Source organism: Puma concolor, chromosome D1, assembly GCF_028749965.1.
Source record: "Puma concolor isolate L17-30 chromosome D1, mPumCon1.1.hap2, whole genome shotgun sequence".
NCBI lineage: Eukaryota > Metazoa > Chordata > Mammalia > Carnivora > Felidae > Puma > Puma concolor.
Window position 1 is genome coordinate 46,593,317 of NC_141676.1, and position 20,423 is coordinate 46,613,739.

The window sequence follows — 20,423 nt, forward strand, 5'->3', positions numbered from 1 at the left end:
GCCAATCTCTCCACTGGTGATCAGTGTTTTCCAAGCGTCTTTTTGGAGAGAGTTAGCACGTAGATAAGCAAGCACACACCTCCCCTCTTTTTTGCACAAAGAGTGGCACTCTTCAAACCTTGCTTTAAAATATATATATACATATATATAGTTGGGATGCCTGGGTGGCTGAGTTGGCTAAGCGTTCGACTCTTGATTTCGGCTCAGGTCGTGATCTCACGGTTCATGAGTTCAAGCCCCATGTCAGGCTCGGTGCTGACAGTGTAGAGCCTCCTTGGGATCCTCTCTCCCTCTCTCTCTGCCCCATCTCCACGCTCTCTCTCTCCCAAAATAAATAAACTTTAAAAACTAAACACACAAAAAATACACAGCTACATCTTAGAACTCATACAGTACTGATACGGAAATAATCAGTTTTAAAGACTAGCCATTTAAAAACGTGAGCAGCCTCACATTTTGGTAACTGCATACTATTCCATTACCTAGGCACAGCATAATAATTACTGCGTGCTCTACTGATGAATAGTTTGTTGCTTTGCAACATGGATACAATAATGAGTTTACGTGCAGCAGGAAAGGTACATTAGAAATTACTTTTCATTTCCTTTCCTTCCATTTAAAAAATTTTCCAGCACTGAAAGAGTTTCAATGGGCTGTAAATAAACTGATAGTATTTGAGTTACAAAGAAACTCATTGTTTTTAACACAATCGGGTTGTTTTGAAAGGCTGGTGAACAGTCAAAGGCAGTCTGGTGTGAGGAGCGAAGTATAGGGAAGAAGGTGGTCAACGAACAGTTAAAAGCAGTCTGATGTGACAAGTGGAGAGAAGTATAGGAAGGAGGTGGTTAACGGCACAGGCAACCGGGTGGGTTACTTTATTTAAAAAAAAATTTTTTTTAATGTTTATTTATTTATTTATTTATTAAAAAAAAAATTTTTTTTTTAACGTTTATTTATTTTTGAGACAGAGAGAGACAGAGCAGGAATGGGGGAGGGTCAGAGAGAGGGAGACACAGAATCCGAAACAGGCTCCAGGCTCCAAGCTGTCAGCACAGAGCCCGACGCAGGGCTGGAACTCACGGACCGCAAAATCATGACCTGAGCCAAAGTCGGCCGCTCAACCGACTGAGCCACCCAGGCGCCCCAAATGTTTATTTATTTTTGAGAGAGAGAGAGAGAGAGAGAGAGAGAGAGAGAGCGTGAGCGAGCAGGGGACACAGAATCCGAAGCATGCTCCAGGCCCCAAGCTGTCAGTCCAGAGCCCGACACGGGGCTCGAACTCACAAACCACGAGATCATGACCTGAGCTGAAGTCAGAAGCTTAACCGACTGAGCCACCCAGGCACTCTGAGTTACTTCTTTTAAACTACCAACCTCTACTTATGTCAGTGATACGACCAGGAGGGAGGTCTCTTCAGAACTGCACCTCAGCTACCTAGGCACAAGACTTTCTTTTCTGCCCTTTTTTTTAAAAAAAACGCTCCATTTTTTACTTTATTCACTTCACTGGCATTGATGATGCAAACTAACTCAGACGTTTAAAATCTAAAGCAAGCATAGAAACAAACGCACAAAATAATCTGTCTATATATATAATTTAAAAATGTTTGGAATGGTATTTGCCACAATGTGGTGTTAGCAAAACTGCTGGAAATGTCCACAGCCTCCCGTGTCTCCCAGAAATACCCCCATCTCTCAGAGTTTCTGCGCGTAAAGTCATGCTGGTGAAAGAAAGCAGCCGTCCCGGGCAGCGGTGCACTGCGTGGACCTCAGCAGACTGGATTCATTTTTAAGACCCTCTTTTCTTTATTGGACAAAATTATTTTCAGTAAGACTCAGCACTCTGTTTCACGGTTTTAAATTTTAAATGCAAGAACTCCCAAAGTAGTAAGAGAGTGACAGAACTCAAGTGACTCCAGTTCGGTTTTGCCGTCTGCATAATGACTGTGCTATCAGGGTGCCTTTCCGGGTCTATGGTTTAGCCACGGGGACTGCAGCCCAAACGACTCCAAACTGTCAAGAACTTACTCCTACGAACGGACACAGGCTGAGTCCACATGTGTTACTAAAGAGTAAGTCACACAACGGCCACGCAATAGAAGCGTGCTAAATTGAAGCATATATATGTGTGCGTAGATGGAATAAAAACACTAACTTCACCAATCGTTTAGGACTTAGGTCAACAAAATATTTTTCTCTCTTTAGAAGTATTTTGTCAACGGCATTGTTCAGAACTGTGGGCACATGGTGATCATGAACATGACAACGATTTTTAGGTGGTTTTACCATTAAACGTCTCTACCACCACGGACGTCCTTACTGCCTTGCACCTGGGCAGACCATCCTTACCATCCCACCTTCGGTTCACCACTGTCCCTTCGAAGTCCCCAAATAATTTTAATGAGTTTTCCTTGGTGATGGAGGATCTATGGTTTTAATGACAGGAAGTATCAAAAATGAAGCTGTTAAAATATACACATTATGAAAACCTGCTCAGAAATTAGCTCAACAAATTAGGAGTTCTAAACTTGTGGAAGTTTGTTTGTTTGTTTGTTTGTTTATTTATTACATAAAACTAAAGTCTGACGTACATTCAGAGCGACGCACAGATCACAAGTTTACAGTCCGCTGATTTTCATAAAGTGAACACACACATGCAGCCAGCACCCCGATGAAGAAACCAGAAGCCCTCCCGTTCATGCTGTCTTCGAGTACAATCACCCCTTTACCTCATAGGGGTGATCTTGAGGGGAAAACACTGTCTGTTAGTTCTGTCTGGTGTTTTGAACTTTAAATAAATGGAATCACAGATTGACTCCTTTGTGCTCAGTTTCATATGCTCAGCCGTAGGGGGGGAGATTCACGCATGCTGTTGTGGGCAATATGTGCGATGTAACATATTCACCTGCTACTTGCTAGACGATTCCACCGAATGAAAAATACCACGATCTAGGCATTCTACCACTGCCGGGCCCTGGCAATGTTTCCAAATCAGAGAGCTACTCTGAACACCCCTGCACACGCTTTTGATGAACACGTGTATGCATTTCTGTTGGGTGTTCCCAGGAGTGGAACAGCTGGGTCATGAGGACTGTGCACATTTTAGCTTTCATTTAGATAACAGGGACAGATGGTTTTGGAATGATCTTGCTTTTCTCACAGTTGAGAAAACTTTAATTATCAGTATACATTTATCAGGTTAGTTTTTAAAAGGCTTCTCGACTAACAGTAAATAACCAATTTGCTATTACAACTCTCCGCAATTACTCTCGAACGGTGGGAAATAATCATGTAGCCATCCCACCACATCAACAGCTGTTCTTTGGGAATTTTCTAGGAGGAGGTATTGATGGGAGAGATAATCGTCTGTCAGCTGAGGATGTTCCGATTATCCAGAAAGAAATGCATTCACTGAGCTCCCATGGAGCAAAGGTAATATCAAAGAAAGAATGCTAGTATTGAATCAACAACAAAGGAGGCAAACTCTGTGATTTGAGTCTGAGATTCACATGTAGTTCATCACCCCCCACCCCCCTACCTGTTTCTCCCAACTGAAAACTCAGGGCACACCTGTTTCAGACAGCTTTTTTTTTTTTTTTAATTTTTGTTCTTTTTTTAACCTTTATTTATTTTTGAGACAGAGAGAGACAGAGCATGAACAGGGGAGGGTCAGAGAGAGGGAGACACAGAATCCGAAACAGGCTCCAGGCTCTGAGCCGTCAGCACAGAGCCCAACGCGGGGCTCGAACTCACGGACCGTGAGATCATGACCTGAGCCGAAGTCAGACGCTTAACCAACTGAGCCACCCAGGCGCCCCCTGTTTCAGACAGTTCTGAAGGCAAGAAAATAAGAAAGAATGTGCTGGTATCAGATACAAACTATTTCTGCCTCATCAGCTTTATCTGACTGCACGATATTTTCTAAAAGCAAATTAATATAAAAATCCAAGAAACAGCTAAAATCCAGCAAACTTGTCTTCCCAACAAATCCCAAATTCAAACCATATCCCATCCTTTCCTTTGGGGACAAGCCAACCTAAAATGGTCTGGGCTGGGCTCTGAAGTGCTAAACACACACACACAGGCAGATGTGGCTGTGGAGAGGGGGATGTCCAGGCAAACGGGCCCTTTTAAGGAATCTTTGCCCATTTTGCCTTAGAACAGAGACCCCATATATGAACTAGGCTTGGAGGCCAAATGCAGGAATCCTTTCTATGGTATCCTGACCTGTGCTGCCTTTGGGCTAAATATCTTTAGATATAGGAAAATCATTGCTTTAAGAAAAAACTACATGCAGGGTAGACTTCATTGTTAGACAGTTCTTTTTCCTATTATATTAGTTATCTATTGCTGCTTTAACAAATGAGTAAATTGAGTGCCTTAAAACAACATAAATATACAATCTCAAACTTCTGCAGGTGAGACTTCGACGCTGGTCTCCCGGGTCTATGAGGGTCCTGGCTGAGCTGTATTCCTCTCCCGAGGCCCTGGGGAGGGATTGGTTTTCCTTGCTTCTTCCAGCATCTGGAGGCCACTCACATTCCTTATCTGAGCCCCTCTCCCCATTTTCAAAGCCTGCAACAACAGGCTGGGTCCTTCTCCCGCTGCCTACTTTCATCTCTCCTGGGTCCCCCTCCTCTTCTGCTTGTAAGGAACCTGGTGACTACTCTGGGCCCACTCAGATAATCCAAGATCCTCGCCCTAGCTGCTGATAAGCAACCTCGATTCCCCTTTCTGTGCGATGTAACATATTCACAGATACGATGGCTATGGACTTGGGACGTGACTCTGCCTACCACACCCCTCAATTTGCAGTTTGTGTCCCTGCAACTCCTCCCCAGTGCTCTGCCTTCTGGAATCACACAGACCCAAGAATATCTCTGTTAGACAATTCTGCAGTTTTCATTCATTTCCCCCCTACTCTTACCTGTCTTCTTCTTCTTCTCACCCACAAGGCTCTTCAGGTCCCATCTGTTTCCCCGGATTCAAGTCCTACATTTATTTTTATCAAACCCCAACTTGATTTCAGACCCCCCTTCCATCCATTACAGATGTCTGTGAATTCTGACTTTTCACCTATCCTTATTTCATTCCAGATGTCTGCCCAACAGCATGGACAGCAGTCGTTTCTTTCAGTCTCACTCTCCATTTTTAACCACAAAGAAAGACCTGCTTCCCGAAGCCGCCACAGTGATAGGAAGAGATGGCACATGAAACAAAATGGCAGCCGTTAAAAACGCTGACAACTGTTCCTAGTAACTCAGTGATCGAAAATGCACTCAGGACAGATACAGACGGAGCCTTGTGTCATATCCACAGAGACGTAACCGCGTAAAGATGGTTGTTCGTAATCAATAACCAAGACAGAAAACAATGCCCACAGAGCCAGTCTGAGCCCCCATCTATAAGGATCAGGTGCACAGTACAGACACACGATGGCTTTTTCCTAGGAGAAAAAGCAGCACTTTTTCTGATCTGTGAGTTTATGACGAGTCTTAAGTTTTGGATATAACTGTTCACACAGGCACAAAATTACCATCTTTCCCACAAAGAGTTAATTAGAGAGGTTACAGAATTCTTTCTGCAAATAAAACAAAAAAGCAATCATTAATAAAGGCGTGTTGAATCAATTAAAGACCTCAGAGTCCACTGGTGGGCAAGTCCTGGGAAATGATACAAGGTCAAGGTGGAAGCAAGTTATAATGCCACACAGAGAGAGCTGACTGCATCAGACAGCAAAGAAACAATAACAAAAAAAGGAAACATCAAATTTTCCCTAATCCTTCTCTAAATCATCCTTGTCTTACACTCATTATAAATGCAGCGGAAACGTTTCAGTCACCAGGCAAGACTCTAGATTAGTTTCTCCTCTGTTACTTCTCATTTAGTTAGCCCATTTATTCATGTGTCTGTTCCGCTGTTTAGTTTTATGTTTTTGAAATTTGAAGTATAAAAGCAATATACTTCAGGGGCGCCTGGGTGGCTCAGTTGGTTAAGCGTCCGACTCTTGATTTCAGCTCAGGTCATGATCTCAATGGTTTGTGAGATTGAGCCCTGCAGCCTGCCGGGGAGTCTCTCTCTCCCTTTCTCTCTCCGCCCCTCTCACCCCTTGGAAATAAATAAACATTAAAATAAAAAAAAGGAATATACTTCAAAGAATGATCCTTCCCATTCTAGGGGTGAGGAAAAATGAGGCCTCGCCCTGGTAAGTAGGATCCAGAGCTCTCAGAGGGGAGGGTCGGGCCAGGGGGCCCTCTGTGGACAACTCCAGGGCTCTGAAAACCTGGCTCCAGGTGGCTGAAGGAGCAGGGCGTGAGCACTACAGCTGCTGAGCAAAGAATGGAAACGCACAGCTCACGCAGGAGCAGCGCTGGGCTGGTGACAAACTCTGCCGTGAGCTTCTAGAAGGTAAAAGCCTGCCGGCACTGAGGGGAAGCAGATAACCCCACAGGCAGGGGACAGAGCAGGGGCACCGGGTCAGGAAAGGAGGAGGCAGCTGGACACTCCCTTCCACCCGGAGGGCTTGCAAGGGCTGAGTGGGAATTACTTGGTTGCAAAGATGCAAACATCAAGAGGACTGTCCCTGACAAGAGACAGTCTAATAGGCACTGATGGAGGCAAGGAGACGCTGGCATTTTCAAACCACCACTTTGAACCTCTCCTCTTCATCCTCTCTGAGCAATGATCAAAGGACCAAGATTTCAAATTGTGAAGCAATTTTTTCCAATGGCAGCATCTGCTCCTTGGCAGGCGGCACTGGGAGCTGGGCCTGGTTGTGGGCGGCCGTCCAGGCCTGCCACATGGCCAGGCTCCGCCGGGCAGGGCACCGCGTAGGCCTGCAGCTGCTCCCGCAGGCGCCAAAGGACAATCACTCCGCACTGGGCAACAAGGCGGTGAGCAGGGAGGGGGGTGGGGCAGAAGGAGCCCAGGAGGCAGTGCTGATGGGTGGCGGGGGGGAGGCTCTGAGGATGCAGGCTGCTCCCACACCCTCCCCCCTGACTCATTTGCATACGCCCAGACCCCTGAAGCCAGCCCCACTGGCATCAGAGGACTGGGGTGGGATGACCATGGGACAACTCCCGCGTTGCAACCTGCACTGGGGGACAGCGAGGGAGCTGCTCATAGGGAAGCGAGTCTTTGAGCGTGTTCACTTGGGACCATGGTGCCCTTGCCCAAACAACGGGACAGCAGCTGTAGGGCTCCTGCCACAGCTGTTTTAAATAAGAATAATAGGAATAAACTCAGCCTCGCTCTTCAAGTTACTTTCCACTAATTATGGCATATATTTACATCTACAAAATAGAAGATTAAAAAAAAAAAACTCCACCAAGAGCCCCTTTATTGTGCAGATCGGGCACCCCTATTTGAATTTCATAAACATTTAGTACTTCAAAGAATCTTAAAAGCTTGCTTTAATTACAATATGCACCGCTTGAAAGGCTGACTGTTTGCATTGCAAATTCCTACAAATACCGGCATTCATTTAAAAAATGTCAATTAATATCACCCACAGGACTTCAGGTAACTGCCACTGGTGACTTCACACAGTAGCTGGGATGAAAGAGCCAAGGTCTCAGCCCCAAGCACAAAGCAGCTGCACAGGCCAGTTCTTTCCAATGGAGGCAGCTAATGAGTACTGGGCTCCCAGCTGAGCCGGCCCGTCACGCAGCACATTCATCAGGTGTGTGAACACTGGCCCGCGACCACCCTTTCCAAATCGGGAAACAGGACCTTTTTTTCTGGTTGAGAGTTTTTGTGCAAGAAAAGTCCTATACAGAATGACAACAAATCAATTAACAAGCGCAGAGTTGCCAAATAAAATACAGGACACCTCGATCCATTGGATGTTTAGGTAAACAACAAACTTTCTTAATTATGTGTGTTTCCCAAGGATCGCGTGGGAAGTTGTGTGCACTAAAAACGTGTATGTTGTTTATCTGAAATTCAAATGTAACTGAGTGGCCTGTATTTTCGTTTGCTAAAATCTGGCAACTCTACTAACAAGTCATGTTAACAAAAAGAACAAAGATTGGGACTTACCCTCAAAGACGTTTTCTGCTCAGGATATTTTAAGAAAAAAACAAAGCCCCCAAATCATACATGGAGCATAATTCTTTTTTAGTACAATCGAATGATGGATAATGTTTGTAAATGTGTGTGAAAAGTCCAGGAGGATACATGGCTGTGGGGGTGGGGGGAAATCTCACGTTTTCTTCTCCAGTCTATTGATTTCCTTAGACTATTTATAATAAGCTCATATTGTTTTTGCAATGTACAAAGTAAATACAAATGCGGTGGGTGGGTAGGATGTGCTCTGGGTCGCCACCTGTGAGAAAGGATGTCATATATCACCAAGGGCCTACGTGTATTTAGACAACCGACCAAGATGTCCGGATGACTATGTCCAGATAATCCACTTATTCTTGCAAAACTGGGTCTGGCAACAAGAACCACCCGGATCGTGCCACCTTAGTTCTCTCCTTCTCAGGCTTCTCTTGAGGCAAAGTTACAGACAAGCCAATTGTGCCGCCAACAACGGGGCAAATACTGGGAAGGGCAGAGACATCACGTGTTTGCTTCCCCAGACCTCTGCTTAGCAGTGGCTCATGGGGGACAGTGGCTTAGCATCTCAGCCTGGAACCATGGCAGGGAGCAGAGTTAAAGAGCCCAGAGCAAGAAAAGATGGACCCCTGACCTGGGCTTTGTTAGCAACCACTGAGCCAAATGACCCAAGACAGAAAGCATTAGAGGAACAGCTGTCAGATGGGGTCTCCCAAGGGCTTAAGGGAACTCCAATTTACATCCCGCCAAGATGTGCATAAGCATTCAAGTTAAAAAAAAAAAAAAAAAGTATCCATACTGTGGCTGAGGCTAAGTAAGGGATTGAGGAAAAAGCAGAATGAGCGTCTTCCATTTTCTAGGCTGTCCTGTGTGGCCTTGTTTTCAGGGGGATCCAGAAAGTCTTTTAAATAGAAAGTGATGGCCACAGAGATCACTGTTTCCAACCCAACCCTCACCGTTCTCCAAGTTCTGGAAGACTCAGCAGCCAACACCTCCTAGTAAGATTTCCGGTCTCTGAACAAGCGTCCACTTCCTGGAACTCCTTCCCACTCCCCTTCCGCTGACCAAATTCTTTCAAGAATCGGCTCAAATGCCATGTGTCTGTGAGGCTTTCCGGAATGTTCTCAGGCATTCTGTGCTTCCACATTTCCATCACAGCTCCTATCCCATGGTGCTGTCACTTACCTGCCTATGTGTCTGCCATCCCAGACCTGACACCAAGGTCGGCCTCTTATCAAGTCTGTTTTCCCAGCTCTCTAGGATCAAAGTAGAGTGCACTGAGAGTTGACTGAATGACTCACTAGTGACGTACATGTCTGTCACTAATGCAAAACAAGAAACCATTTCTATAAGAACCTAACAGAACTCCAGAGATAGCTCGGAAAAAAGCTTCTGTGGGGGCTCTCTCAAGGTGTCCTCCCCTACTCTGGTAAATGCCTCTAGAAGCATCACTCCATAAACTGTCAGATGCTTACTCTATCAGTACACGACATCTGAGCAGGCTAACTGGCAGGTGTATTACAGCACCTGACGTATAGCAATTTTTCTACGTGTGCTGAATGAAAGAACTCTTCAGCCAACAAATTTTTTTAAAACACTTAAAAAATCTGCTATATACACCACACCGCCGGGTAAACAAAAGCTACAGATGGGATCCCTGATCGGTGGGGGAGGCCTTCAAAGAAGTTTAGGATGCAGGGCCGGGAAAACAGGAAGGAAGCAGCAAGAGACAGCAGTCAAAGCAGAAAATGCCAGCAAGCTCCAGAATTTCTCTTATGAAATCAAACCAAACTGGATGCGTGTGCAAGTTTATTCACTCGCCTAGCCCTGCACACGCAGTACCAGAACTTGTGGATAAGAGATGGTTTTTTTTTTAAGTTTATTTATTTTTGAGAGAGAGAGCACGAGAGAGAGAGCGAGCGAGAGCGAGTGGGTGTGCGGGGCGGTGGGGGGGGAGGGAGCGGAGGAGAGAATCTCAAGCAGGCTCTGTGCTGTCAGACACGGACTCAGGGTTCGATCTCATGAACCGTGAGATCACGACCTGAGCCAAAATCAAGAATCCGATGCTTAACTAAGTCACCCAGACACCCCAAGCAATGTTTTTTTATAAAAAACAGGCCACTGGTGAAGATGATCACATAACCACAATCGGCCCAGGGTATTTATTATGTATTAGCCTCATAAATACCTCCGAACACCGTGGTTTTGCTTGCTAATCTTCCCTCCACTTACATCATGCCACCACTTGACAGTGCTCTCGTAATTTCGGGACTCGATGCTATTTTGAGATGAGACCGAAGTACGGAGACATGGAAGGCTTGTTGAACTGAAAGACCCTTTCTTTACTGATAGCAGTTTGAAACATGTGCGGAGCAAATCGTTCCATTTTGCTAACTTCCTTTTCCACGAACAGGAACGGGTGGGTTTGGTTCCGAATGATAGACTCCAGTCTACAATTCCAATCCAAAATCAGGCCGAATCCAGTTAGACACAGGCTGGAACTCCGCAGGGGGCCATTCGGGCAGCTTCCGTGTGCACCCGGTTTCTCCTCTTACATAAAGCCCAGTGGTTTTATTTATAGTGGCTGTCATTTTGTCCAACAAATGTGATTCCGTTCTTACCAAGATAAAAGCATCTTCTAACAGCTGCCCTCTTTCCAGATAACTCACTTTCTCTTTCTGTTTTGTAAAGCCTTCTCACATCTGCTCTGGTTAGTAAAACTAGCCTTTTTCCTCCCCCAGAAAAATAGGTTAAGAAAGTTGAATGACTATAGATATATTTATTTATTGTTAATTGTTTCGACTGAACGATCATAATTCCAAGAATTTTAAAAAGCAAAATATTACGCATAACCACAGGGTAGCATCATATACCTTGGTTTCTAAAATACCACTAATTTGATAATTTGAGAGAAAAAAGAAACGTTATATAAACGTGTATAAAATTTTTCTTTAACAACAGGGTACACGTCCGTAAAATTTCATTTTCATATTACTTATTATTTCAAGCAAAGTTTAAGACTAAGTCTTCATCATACTAATTATTCTTCTAAATAGTTTTAGGCTGCAAGGTTATCAGTAACGTGTTGGTAACACGTGGCTTTCTTTGAACCAGAGTCCCCAAGCTTGACACTTGAACACCCTGTTAGGACAGAGAGTAGAATTCGGAGGCCCTTCAAAAAATATTAGCTTTGCTGTGTTTCTTATTTGGTTAAACCCATAATTCTGTTTACTTCCTTCAGGAAACCACATGTGGCTGGAAAGGAACTTCTTTTGAAAGTCAGCTGCAAGTGATACTTTGGATTTCTGTCTTTTGGGACTCACGACGAAATCACACCCACACCTTGTCTAGCTTTGGGAATCCGATGGTGAATTCCAAGACAGTTGGCATTTATCTGAAATTAGCTGCCTTGTCTACTGTATCACTGGCAACCCATCTGCGTAATCTCGGTGCGGAAATGGTCCATTTGCGGATGGGGCTCTTCTGTTCTTAGGGCCTCCACAGCACCTAATCCATCACTGTTTTATAAGGGGAAAAAAATGTCTGGTTTTCTGCCAGTGCAAGGGTTGCCTCACCAGTCTGGTTCCACACTCCTCGATCATAACTTCAGTCCTGCATCTAACTGTAATTTTTCCGAGACGTTTTCAGTAAGGATTCAAGTTTAAGCTAAGACGTGCACTAGTCGTCCAAAGCGCTATTAGTACAAAAGACTTAACTAAGGCGACAGGGGGCTGGTGAGATGCCTCTCACGTTGGCTCAGGTCACAAAGGGCAGGTGAGGACGACCACGGCTCTGGAGGGGCAGGAAGGCACTGATGGTGTCCGCTCTAAGCAGCATCCCACTTCTAGAACTGCTAAGATGGGAACAAGTATAGGTCTCAGAGTTGGGTGAAACAGTATGTTTAACCTCGTTGATAGTTTCGATAGAGGGGGCACCTGGGTGGCTCAGTTGGTTAAGTGTCTGACTCTTGATTTGGGCTCAGGTCTGACACACGGAGCCTGCTTGGGATGCTCTGTCTCCCTCTTTCTCTGGCCCTCCCCAGCTCGTGTGCACTCTCTTTTGCTCTCAAAATAAATAAACATTAAAAAAAGTTGCTCTAGAGAATGAGGAAGGATTAAGGTCTTTGAGTAGAAAGAAAAAATAACTGCAGGTGAAGAGGAATTCAAAAAGCAAAGTGACAGTTGAAAGTTGTTTCGTTTTAAATTATGTCCATGCACGCTGGATGCAGATGCCTGTTCTACTCAGCGCTCAGTTGCCTTAGAAAACAGCACCTTGGTTATTTACACACACACACACACACACACACACACACACACACACACAGTAATATTATCAATATTTAATAAAATAAGGATAATTAAATTCTTATTTAACCAGCAAATCGGATATCATGTAGTCATTAAAAATGATAATTAGGGGGGCGCCAGGGTGGCTCAGTCGGTTAAGGGTTTGACTCTGATTTTGGCTCATGTCATGATCTCACAGTTCGTGAGTTCAAGCCCAACATCAGGATCCACGGTGACAGCGTGGAGCCTGCCTGGGATTCTCTCTCCTTCTCTCCCACTCTCGTGAGCTCTCTCTCTGCAAATAAATAAATAAACTAAAAAAACAAAAAGGTAATGAGGGATATAATGGCATATGGCCACTTGTCAGGGTGTCTGGTAAGGGAGAAAAGCCGGATACCAGATTTAATTTAATGTATTCCCCGATTCAAGCTACATAAACTTAGGAATGAATGAAAAATTATGTATTTCCAAGACTGTCTAGAATGTTACGATATTGCCTTTGGAATCATAATGTAAACACGAAGCTGCTGCTCCCCTAACCCCACCCCAAAGGCCGCTAACAGTGAGGTATCAGTTTTTCTAAGAAGACTCGAGGTCCAACCTGAACTTCCTGGTAGCAGTGTCTGCTCACGGCTGCCCCCACGTAACGTGCACCAGGGCATCCCGTGATGACAGGGCTGACTTCAGCCAGAAACCACGCTGCTTCCCGTCGGTTACCGTCACCCGCTTCCAGCGAAATCGGGCCAGGAGAGGGGCTAGGGACAGAGCTGTGCCCCCTGCAGAGGCCACACACAGATTTCACGGAAAGAGTGTGGATTCAGAGTTTGGCCAATCCCACACTGATTAGCTGTAAGACTTTGCAGAAGTCATTCTGCCTCTCCCTGACTCAATTTCTTTATGTGTAAAGTAAAGTAGGAATAATCACACGGGCCTCACAAGGATTAAATAATATCAAGGACATGCTTATCTGGCATAGTCCTGGCTCAAAAAAGGAACTCATTAAGTCACACTCAACTGCTGAAAAAGTGAGAAGCCCCTTCCCGCCCCTTCCTGCAGAAGCCTCTTCTTCTCTTTGTAATTAAATATGGAAAAGAATTAAAATGCACAAGAGTGAATGAAAAGGAGGCAGGAAGGAAGAGAAAGGAAATGAGGAGAGGGTCATGAAAAGAAAAAGATAAAGAATAAAAACAGAGAAGGCAAAATGCAAATAAAGTCGCTGTAACACTGAGTAAAAAGAATCCGAATACTCTCTTGGCTTGAAAATGGTTAAAAGCACTGACTGCTTCCTTTTGCTGACACGATCAAGCCCGATTCCTTGTCTTTCCTAATCTGTCCGCCCACCTACGCCTCGCATACAAGTGAAGGCCCAGCTGCAAAGCACCTCAAGATTCCTGAATGCTCCTGAACTCACCTGGATGGATCTCACGTGTGCCCTGTGTCTTGCTGATCCCCCTAGCCAGCCCCTCATCCATCTACAGCGTTCAAGGTCATCTCTCCCTACCCTGATACTGGCCGCCATAATGGTTGAAGGAGGTGGCGAGTGACCCTTAACATCTCACCTGGGGGGAAGGGAAAATAATCGAAACCACTTAAGAAAACATCTGGGGCAGTTTCTTAAGTTAGACATGAAGTTACCATGTGACCTCGCAATTCCACTGCTATGGAAAAATGCCAAGAAAGATGGTGAACACGCAACCGTCACATCCACACAAAGACTTGTACACAAAGACTTCATACTGGCATTGTTGGAGAAAAGCCTAAAGGGTCAACAGTCCGCAAGTCTATCAACTGGTGAACGGATAAGCAAAAACGCAGTATGTCCACACGATGGGCTAGTACCAGGCAATAGAAAGAGGCTACCTAGAGGCGCGCCGTAACACAGCCGCACCTCAAAACACTGTGGGGGAAAGAAGCGAGGTGCAAACGCCTGCACACTGAAGGGTTCAAATCTGTACAGACGGAAAGTAGATCAGTAGCTGTCTGGGGCTGGGAGCGGGAACAGGGAACGGCTGCAAACAGGCACGGGGATCTTGCTGGACTGATACAAATAGGCTCAAACTGTAGTAGAGTGAAGGTTACGTAACTCTGTACATTTTTCTAAAAATCACCGATTTCTAAGGTGTAGATTTTATGGTTTGTAAATTATGCCTCAATAAGGCTCTTAAAAGAAAAAAAAAGATCTCACCAGATATACAGCCATCCACACGGGCCCTTGGTGACCCACCCCATTAAGGCATGAGGGGTTATAGAGCCAACAGGGTAGAGGGGCACCCACATGGGCACCCTTGCCTCTGCCGGTCATTTATGTTTGGGGACCTGAGTCCTGGGGTGCCAGTCAGGGTCTTCCACCCTCCGAACAGTGGAGAGACTGCTGCTTGGCACACCACCATGCCATTCACCTTCAAGTGTCAGCTGGCCAAGGGTGGAGGTGCCCACAGCTCGGGCCTCCAAGTACAGGCACTAGGAGGGTAGCGCTCAGTATTTCCTCCGCGGCAAACTCCTGACCTTGCCTAGCCCGACTGAGTCCAGGCTGCAGGTGGCCGGCCCGACATTCCGAAAGCAGCTTCAGGAGCAATCGTAGGGGCAAATGAAGAGTCAGCCTAACTTTGACACCCTAGAGACTTCAGGCACTTTGAGAAGGAGGAAAAAGGGAGGAGAATAAAGGAGATCGGGTACAGGATCTCTGATGAAATTTACTGAATTCACATAAAGATAAGAAAATCTGCTAAGCAAATTGCAGATACAAAAAATATTTCAAAGGGAGTGTTAAACCGGCTTCAGAAACACCTGCTAGAAACATCAGCTATCCAAGGATAGATATTCTAAGTATAATTCATTCTTATTGAGGCATCGGAGGAAGCCAGTGCAACTTCAAATTGCAGCAAATTGTAAACCTAATTCAAATGGCCTTTCCTCATTCATTCATTTATTTATTTATTCATTCATTTATTTATTTATTTAAAAAAAATTTTTTTTTTAACGTTTATTTATTTTTGAGACAGAGCATGAACGGGGGAGGGTCAGAGAGAGGGAGACACAGAATCTGAAACAGGCTCCAGGCTCTGAGCTGTCAGCACAGAGCCCAATGTGGGGCTCGAACTCACGGACCGTGAGATCATGACCTGAGCCGAAGTCGGCCGCCCAACCAACTGAGCCACCCAGGCGCCCCTCCTCATTTATTTTAACGTGGTTGTGACTGAATGTCTTTATAAAGGTTAAGTGGTGCTCACAATTGTACTCAAGGAGTGAACTCTCCTCCCACATTCATAGGAGTGCTTAATTTTAATCTTGCATGTGTTAATTTAATTTAATAAACTAGTATCTAATCCCAGAGCAACTATTTCTAAACTGGACACTTCCTACCAGCAATCACACGCTACAATCTAGACTTCATTCCTTGGGGATTCATGACCAAAGGGGCCCAGCACTGAAAGCGTTTATTAAAATCATCCCAAGTTTTTGCTTTGAAAGCAAAAACAAGAATAACTTTTTAAGCACTTTCCATTCCATTTTATATCCAAATAACATGCTAATTATAAGAAATCTTATTAACCTTAAAAACCAATACTGTTTAATGTGAAAGTAATGAAAACGGTTTCCTTTCATCGGATCCTACAATTTCTGATTAATTGTAATCAACTTGAGTAGAATGGCCTCTTTTTATACCCTTCACAATAGTGGCTCTCAAAAACTTTTTGATCTCAGGGACCCCCTTCTGCTCTTAAAACTTACTGAGGACCTCAAGGGGCTTTTGTTTCTGTCGGTTATATCTATCTGTATTTTCTGTATTGGAAATTTAAACTGAGAACATCTTAAAAAGATTTATTACCTATTTAAAAAAAAATTTTTTTTAATGTTTATTTTTGAGCGAAAGAGAGACAGAGCGTGAGTGAGGGAGGGGCAGAGAGAGAGAGAGAGGGAGACACGGAATCCGAAGCAGGCTCCAGGCTCCGAGCTGCCAGCACAGAGCCCAATGCGGGGCTCGAACCCATGAACCGTGAGATCACGACCTGAGCTGAAGTCGGACTTAACCGACTGAGCCACCCAGGCACCCCTGTTTGTTACCTACTTAAAAAATAAACTCATTACATCTTTTTTCTTTTAAAATTTTTTTTTTCAACGTTTATTTATTTTTTTGGGACAGAGAGAGACAGAGCATGAACGGGGGAGGGGCAGAGAGAGAGGGAGACACAGAATCGGAAACAGGTTCCAGGCTCTGAGCCATCAGCCCAGAGCCTGACGCGGGGCTCGAACTCACGGACCGCGAGATCGTGACCTGGCTGAAGTCGGACGCTTAACCGACTGCGCCACCCAGGCGCCCCAGACATCTTTTTTCTTTTAATTGGACATACCCATATTTTAAAAAACAAAGACAAAAACTGGAAGAGTAGTACTGTCTCATACTTTGCAAATGTATTTGACGTGTGTCTTCATGTAAACTCCTAGACTCCCAAACATGCTTCTACATTCAACTTGTCACGATGTGTTGTTTTTGTTGAAGTACATGGAGAAAATCCAGACTAACATGAATAGGGAACTAGAAAAGGGAAGAGTACTTCAATAGGCTCTTCAGATACTTGTGGTCATTTTTATTTCATACCATACCAAAACTTAACAAGCGACAGTTTCTTAAAACGCAGCTGCAGTGTGGAATCTGAAACCATAGCCGTGAACTTTTCATACGCGGTTACATTAAAATCCACTGGTTTATCTTACACAATACCAAAAAGTCACTTTTGTTGATTTGGCTGTGGATCTCACCAGACAAGTCTTTTAAGTATTGGAAAGCTGTCAAGTTCACGGAGGTGGATATGAGTTTTCCAAAACCCTTATTTTTTCTAGAAAGCTAGGATTTTCTCTTTGGTAATAAATATTGTCAGCCGTTCTCCTTGATGTGGCAGGCAGGCTCCCTGCATTCATTTGCCATGTGTACTCTGGGTTCAAGATGTAATACAATTCATAAAGGACATTCTTGGTGTGACTAGTTCTCTTTTTCTTGAAACCGTACGTGAGTACCAGCCCAATTAAGCTAAAGCTTCAGCAGTTTTGCCCTACTTTCTTTTTCTTTAATTTTTTAAATGTTTTATGTATTTTTGAGAGAGAGAGACAGAGTACGAGTGGGGGAGGGGCAGAGAGAGGGAGAGACACAGAATCTGAAGCAGGCCGCAGGCCCTGAGCTGTCAGCACAGAGCCCAACGTGGGGCCCGAACTCACAAACCGCAAGGTCACGACCTGAAGTCAGATTCTTAACCAATAGAGCCACCCAGGCACCCCTTACCCTACTTCTTTTGAACCTTCAGAGTGCATATCAGCAGTGTGCACAAGCCAAACAATGTCCCAGTGTCATAATGACAATAGCTTTGGCCTTCTCAGCCCATTGAAAGTATACGGATGAACCCTCCAGGGGACTCTAAGCCATGCTTTGAAAACTGCTATGTTACTATATGATAACTGACCCCCAGTGACCATTCAAATCTCCAGTGGCAGCCCCCAATCTGAAAGGGATTTTTCCTTATTCAGGTTACCCATATGTATTACTTGTCCCAAGAACATTAATATAAGTAGAAGGCTTTTTCCACAACAATCCAAATTTAATACAGAAGAATGAAAAATGAAATCTAGCTGCCACGGACAGATAGAAGAAACTAAACAAACTAAATTTAATATGTAAATTCTCCTCCAAGAAATTTAAAACCTACATTTTCCCCTGATTTATTCATTCGTTTCCCCATTCGTTGGGCTTTTTTGTGTAAGGCGTTTGTGTGGTATTGGAGAAATGGAGAGTCCTCGATGGACAGAACTCCCCCTCCCCCCCCTGCCTCCCGGCGCCCTGCCCCTGACCGGCTGGGTATGCCTCACAGGGTATGAAGCAGCCAGGAAATCAGGCAGAGGCACAACAGCCAAACTTATCTCATTACAAGACCCGGCCCCCCACTCTACAAGTAGCCTGTCCTTTGTAATCTCTGAGTCTCTGTTTTCTTAGCTGGATAGGAGGCAAATCCCACTTAACACTGTGAGGACTGGATAAAATGAGTGTAAAGCGTTAGCACGGCTCCTAGCCCACAGCAGGTATTCAATAAACGGCAGCCCTATTATGAGTGAGGTGCCCCGGAGGTAGCCTGGGTCCAGAGGGGAGTGGGACACACATCCAAGTAATTATGACCCAGCATGGGAACTGATTAACTGCAAAATGCGCTGGGAGTAAAAGGAAAATCAATGGTCTGCCTAAGTGAGGAAGGTGCTAGAATAAAGGAGCCACCATCTCAAAGGAAGGAGGAGCTGGCCCCACGGGAGAGAAGAAAAGGAAAAAAATCCATCAGACACACAGAACTGCTGGGCACAGGATGGAGAGCAAAGAACCCCCTGGAACCAGCTCACTTAGGGCCTTTAATGCCATGCTAAGGAGTGCAAACGTTTGAAGTGATTTTATTTTTGTAAAGACGGGTGACTTATAAATACTCACTGCTAACAGGCCCTCTGGTGTCTCGCTGCCTCCAATATACACACATTGTACTCATGCCTGTGACCTGTTAGCAGTCTCTTGGCTCGAGCCTGACTAGTGGAGAAAAGAACAGAAAACCTCTCTCAGAGCGAGCCCCAGCAGCTGGGGGGATCTGCCCTCGGTGTTTTAAAGCACAAATGAGGGACCTACGGGGAAAAGCCACTTTGCAGGCTCTCCGACACTTCTAAAATCTTGAAGCGTGAAACTTTATCTCCATCCCGGCCCCATTTTGCCTCAGGTCCTGTGCTCCAGTGGAATTTATAGGTCGTTTTGCTTAATGGAGTGAGAAGAAACAGAAAGGGTCTCGTGGTGCCCCATGTCCTCTATCACGACTCCAGCCGTCTGTGAGGACGGCCATGGCACGAGTGAGCCCTGAAGCCCAAAGAGGCCTTCCATCTCTCTTTTTCTCGGGCAGGGATATCAGATGCTGCCCGGGTGCATCTGTACCCAAGGATGTATCACAAGGTCAGCACGGGGATGGCCCCCCAGGCGCTCCTGCGGATGCACGCGCACAGGCTCCGCGCTCACACACAGGATGCGACCATTCAGACAAAATCCACCGCGACCACAGCAATGTCTTACTCACCCAGAATTTTACGAGGAAGAAGGCATTTTGGGGGCCTTTTCCAAACAGTTCCTTTAAGCCACCTTTCTTTTCAGGAAATTTGTCATAAATCTGACGAATGTCCACTGATTCGAGCAATGGGTCACTGTAAGAATGGTTGGCATGCCCAATGTGCACGAAGAGGTGTTTGTTGTACTGTAAGAAACCAACAGAAACATTCCCATTACAAACCCTTTGATCAACCTGGGGCACATCCATCTTGAACTGGAAAAAAAGAGCAATAGTCTCGAAATCCTGGAATTACGCCTTGAATAGCCTAGGGTCTGTGCCTTTGAAAAGATGAAGACGTTAAGAAAAGCCACTATAGCTCAGGGTTAAAACAATCATTGTCTATCATTGACAAGGGCATATGTTTTCCCTAAAAGGGGCTTTCTGGAGACATAGCAGTAAATAACAGCTGAAGTTATTTTAACTACCAAACCAAGAAACTATCCTCTCACCCAGTTTCATCTGATTCAACTGAGAATGACAGCAACACCCTTTGGAGCCCAATATTTGCAATTAAGCCCAACAAAAAGTGTGTGTGTGTGGTCAGCTAACAGCATCGCCCAGAATGCACTTCTTGCCCCAGCTCCCCTGGCAACAGCACGGATGCAGTGCTCTGGGCAGCGGTACCCACCTACTTCCTCCAACGGGAGTAAGAGTGCCGAGCCTCTTTCCCACCATTCTCCTCAGTAACCAGTCTAAAGCTTCTGCAGAGGGGCCGGTCAGTACATGTTTGTCAGTGCAAAGTTAGGGTGAGGAGTACAGTCCATGGAGAGGATTCATGGTACAAGGCTATAAGGGGCCAGTAATCTGAGAACACAGGTCACTCAGTCACGAACCAACCAACCAACCAACCAAAACCCTGTTCAGTCGTTTAACTTAGAAAAGAGACCCTTTCTTCTCCTTGCTTTGGTAGAAGACATGGTCACTGGACCACAAAGGAGTTGTCCAAACCAGTGGTTCT

The 20,423-nt window shown here is 45.1% G+C and overlaps 1 protein-coding gene across 11 annotated transcripts in view; it reads right to left on the reverse strand.

The window, feature by feature from the left end:
• Positions 1 to 20,423, reverse strand: part of TEAD1 (TEA domain transcription factor 1) — a 271,950-nt gene that overhangs the window by 20,959 nt on the left and 230,568 nt on the right. For 9 of the 11 annotated variants that reach the window (XM_086677950.1, XM_086677948.1, XM_086677947.1 and 6 more), the window contains one exon: positions 19,436 to 19,609. The exons of the other annotated variants lie outside the window; for them this stretch is intronic. In XM_086677950.1, coding sequence (XP_086534076.1) covers positions 19,436 to 19,609 — 174 coding nt within the window. The remainder of the gene's footprint in view (positions 1 to 19,435; positions 19,610 to 20,423) is intronic. 11 annotated transcript variants of the gene reach the window in all.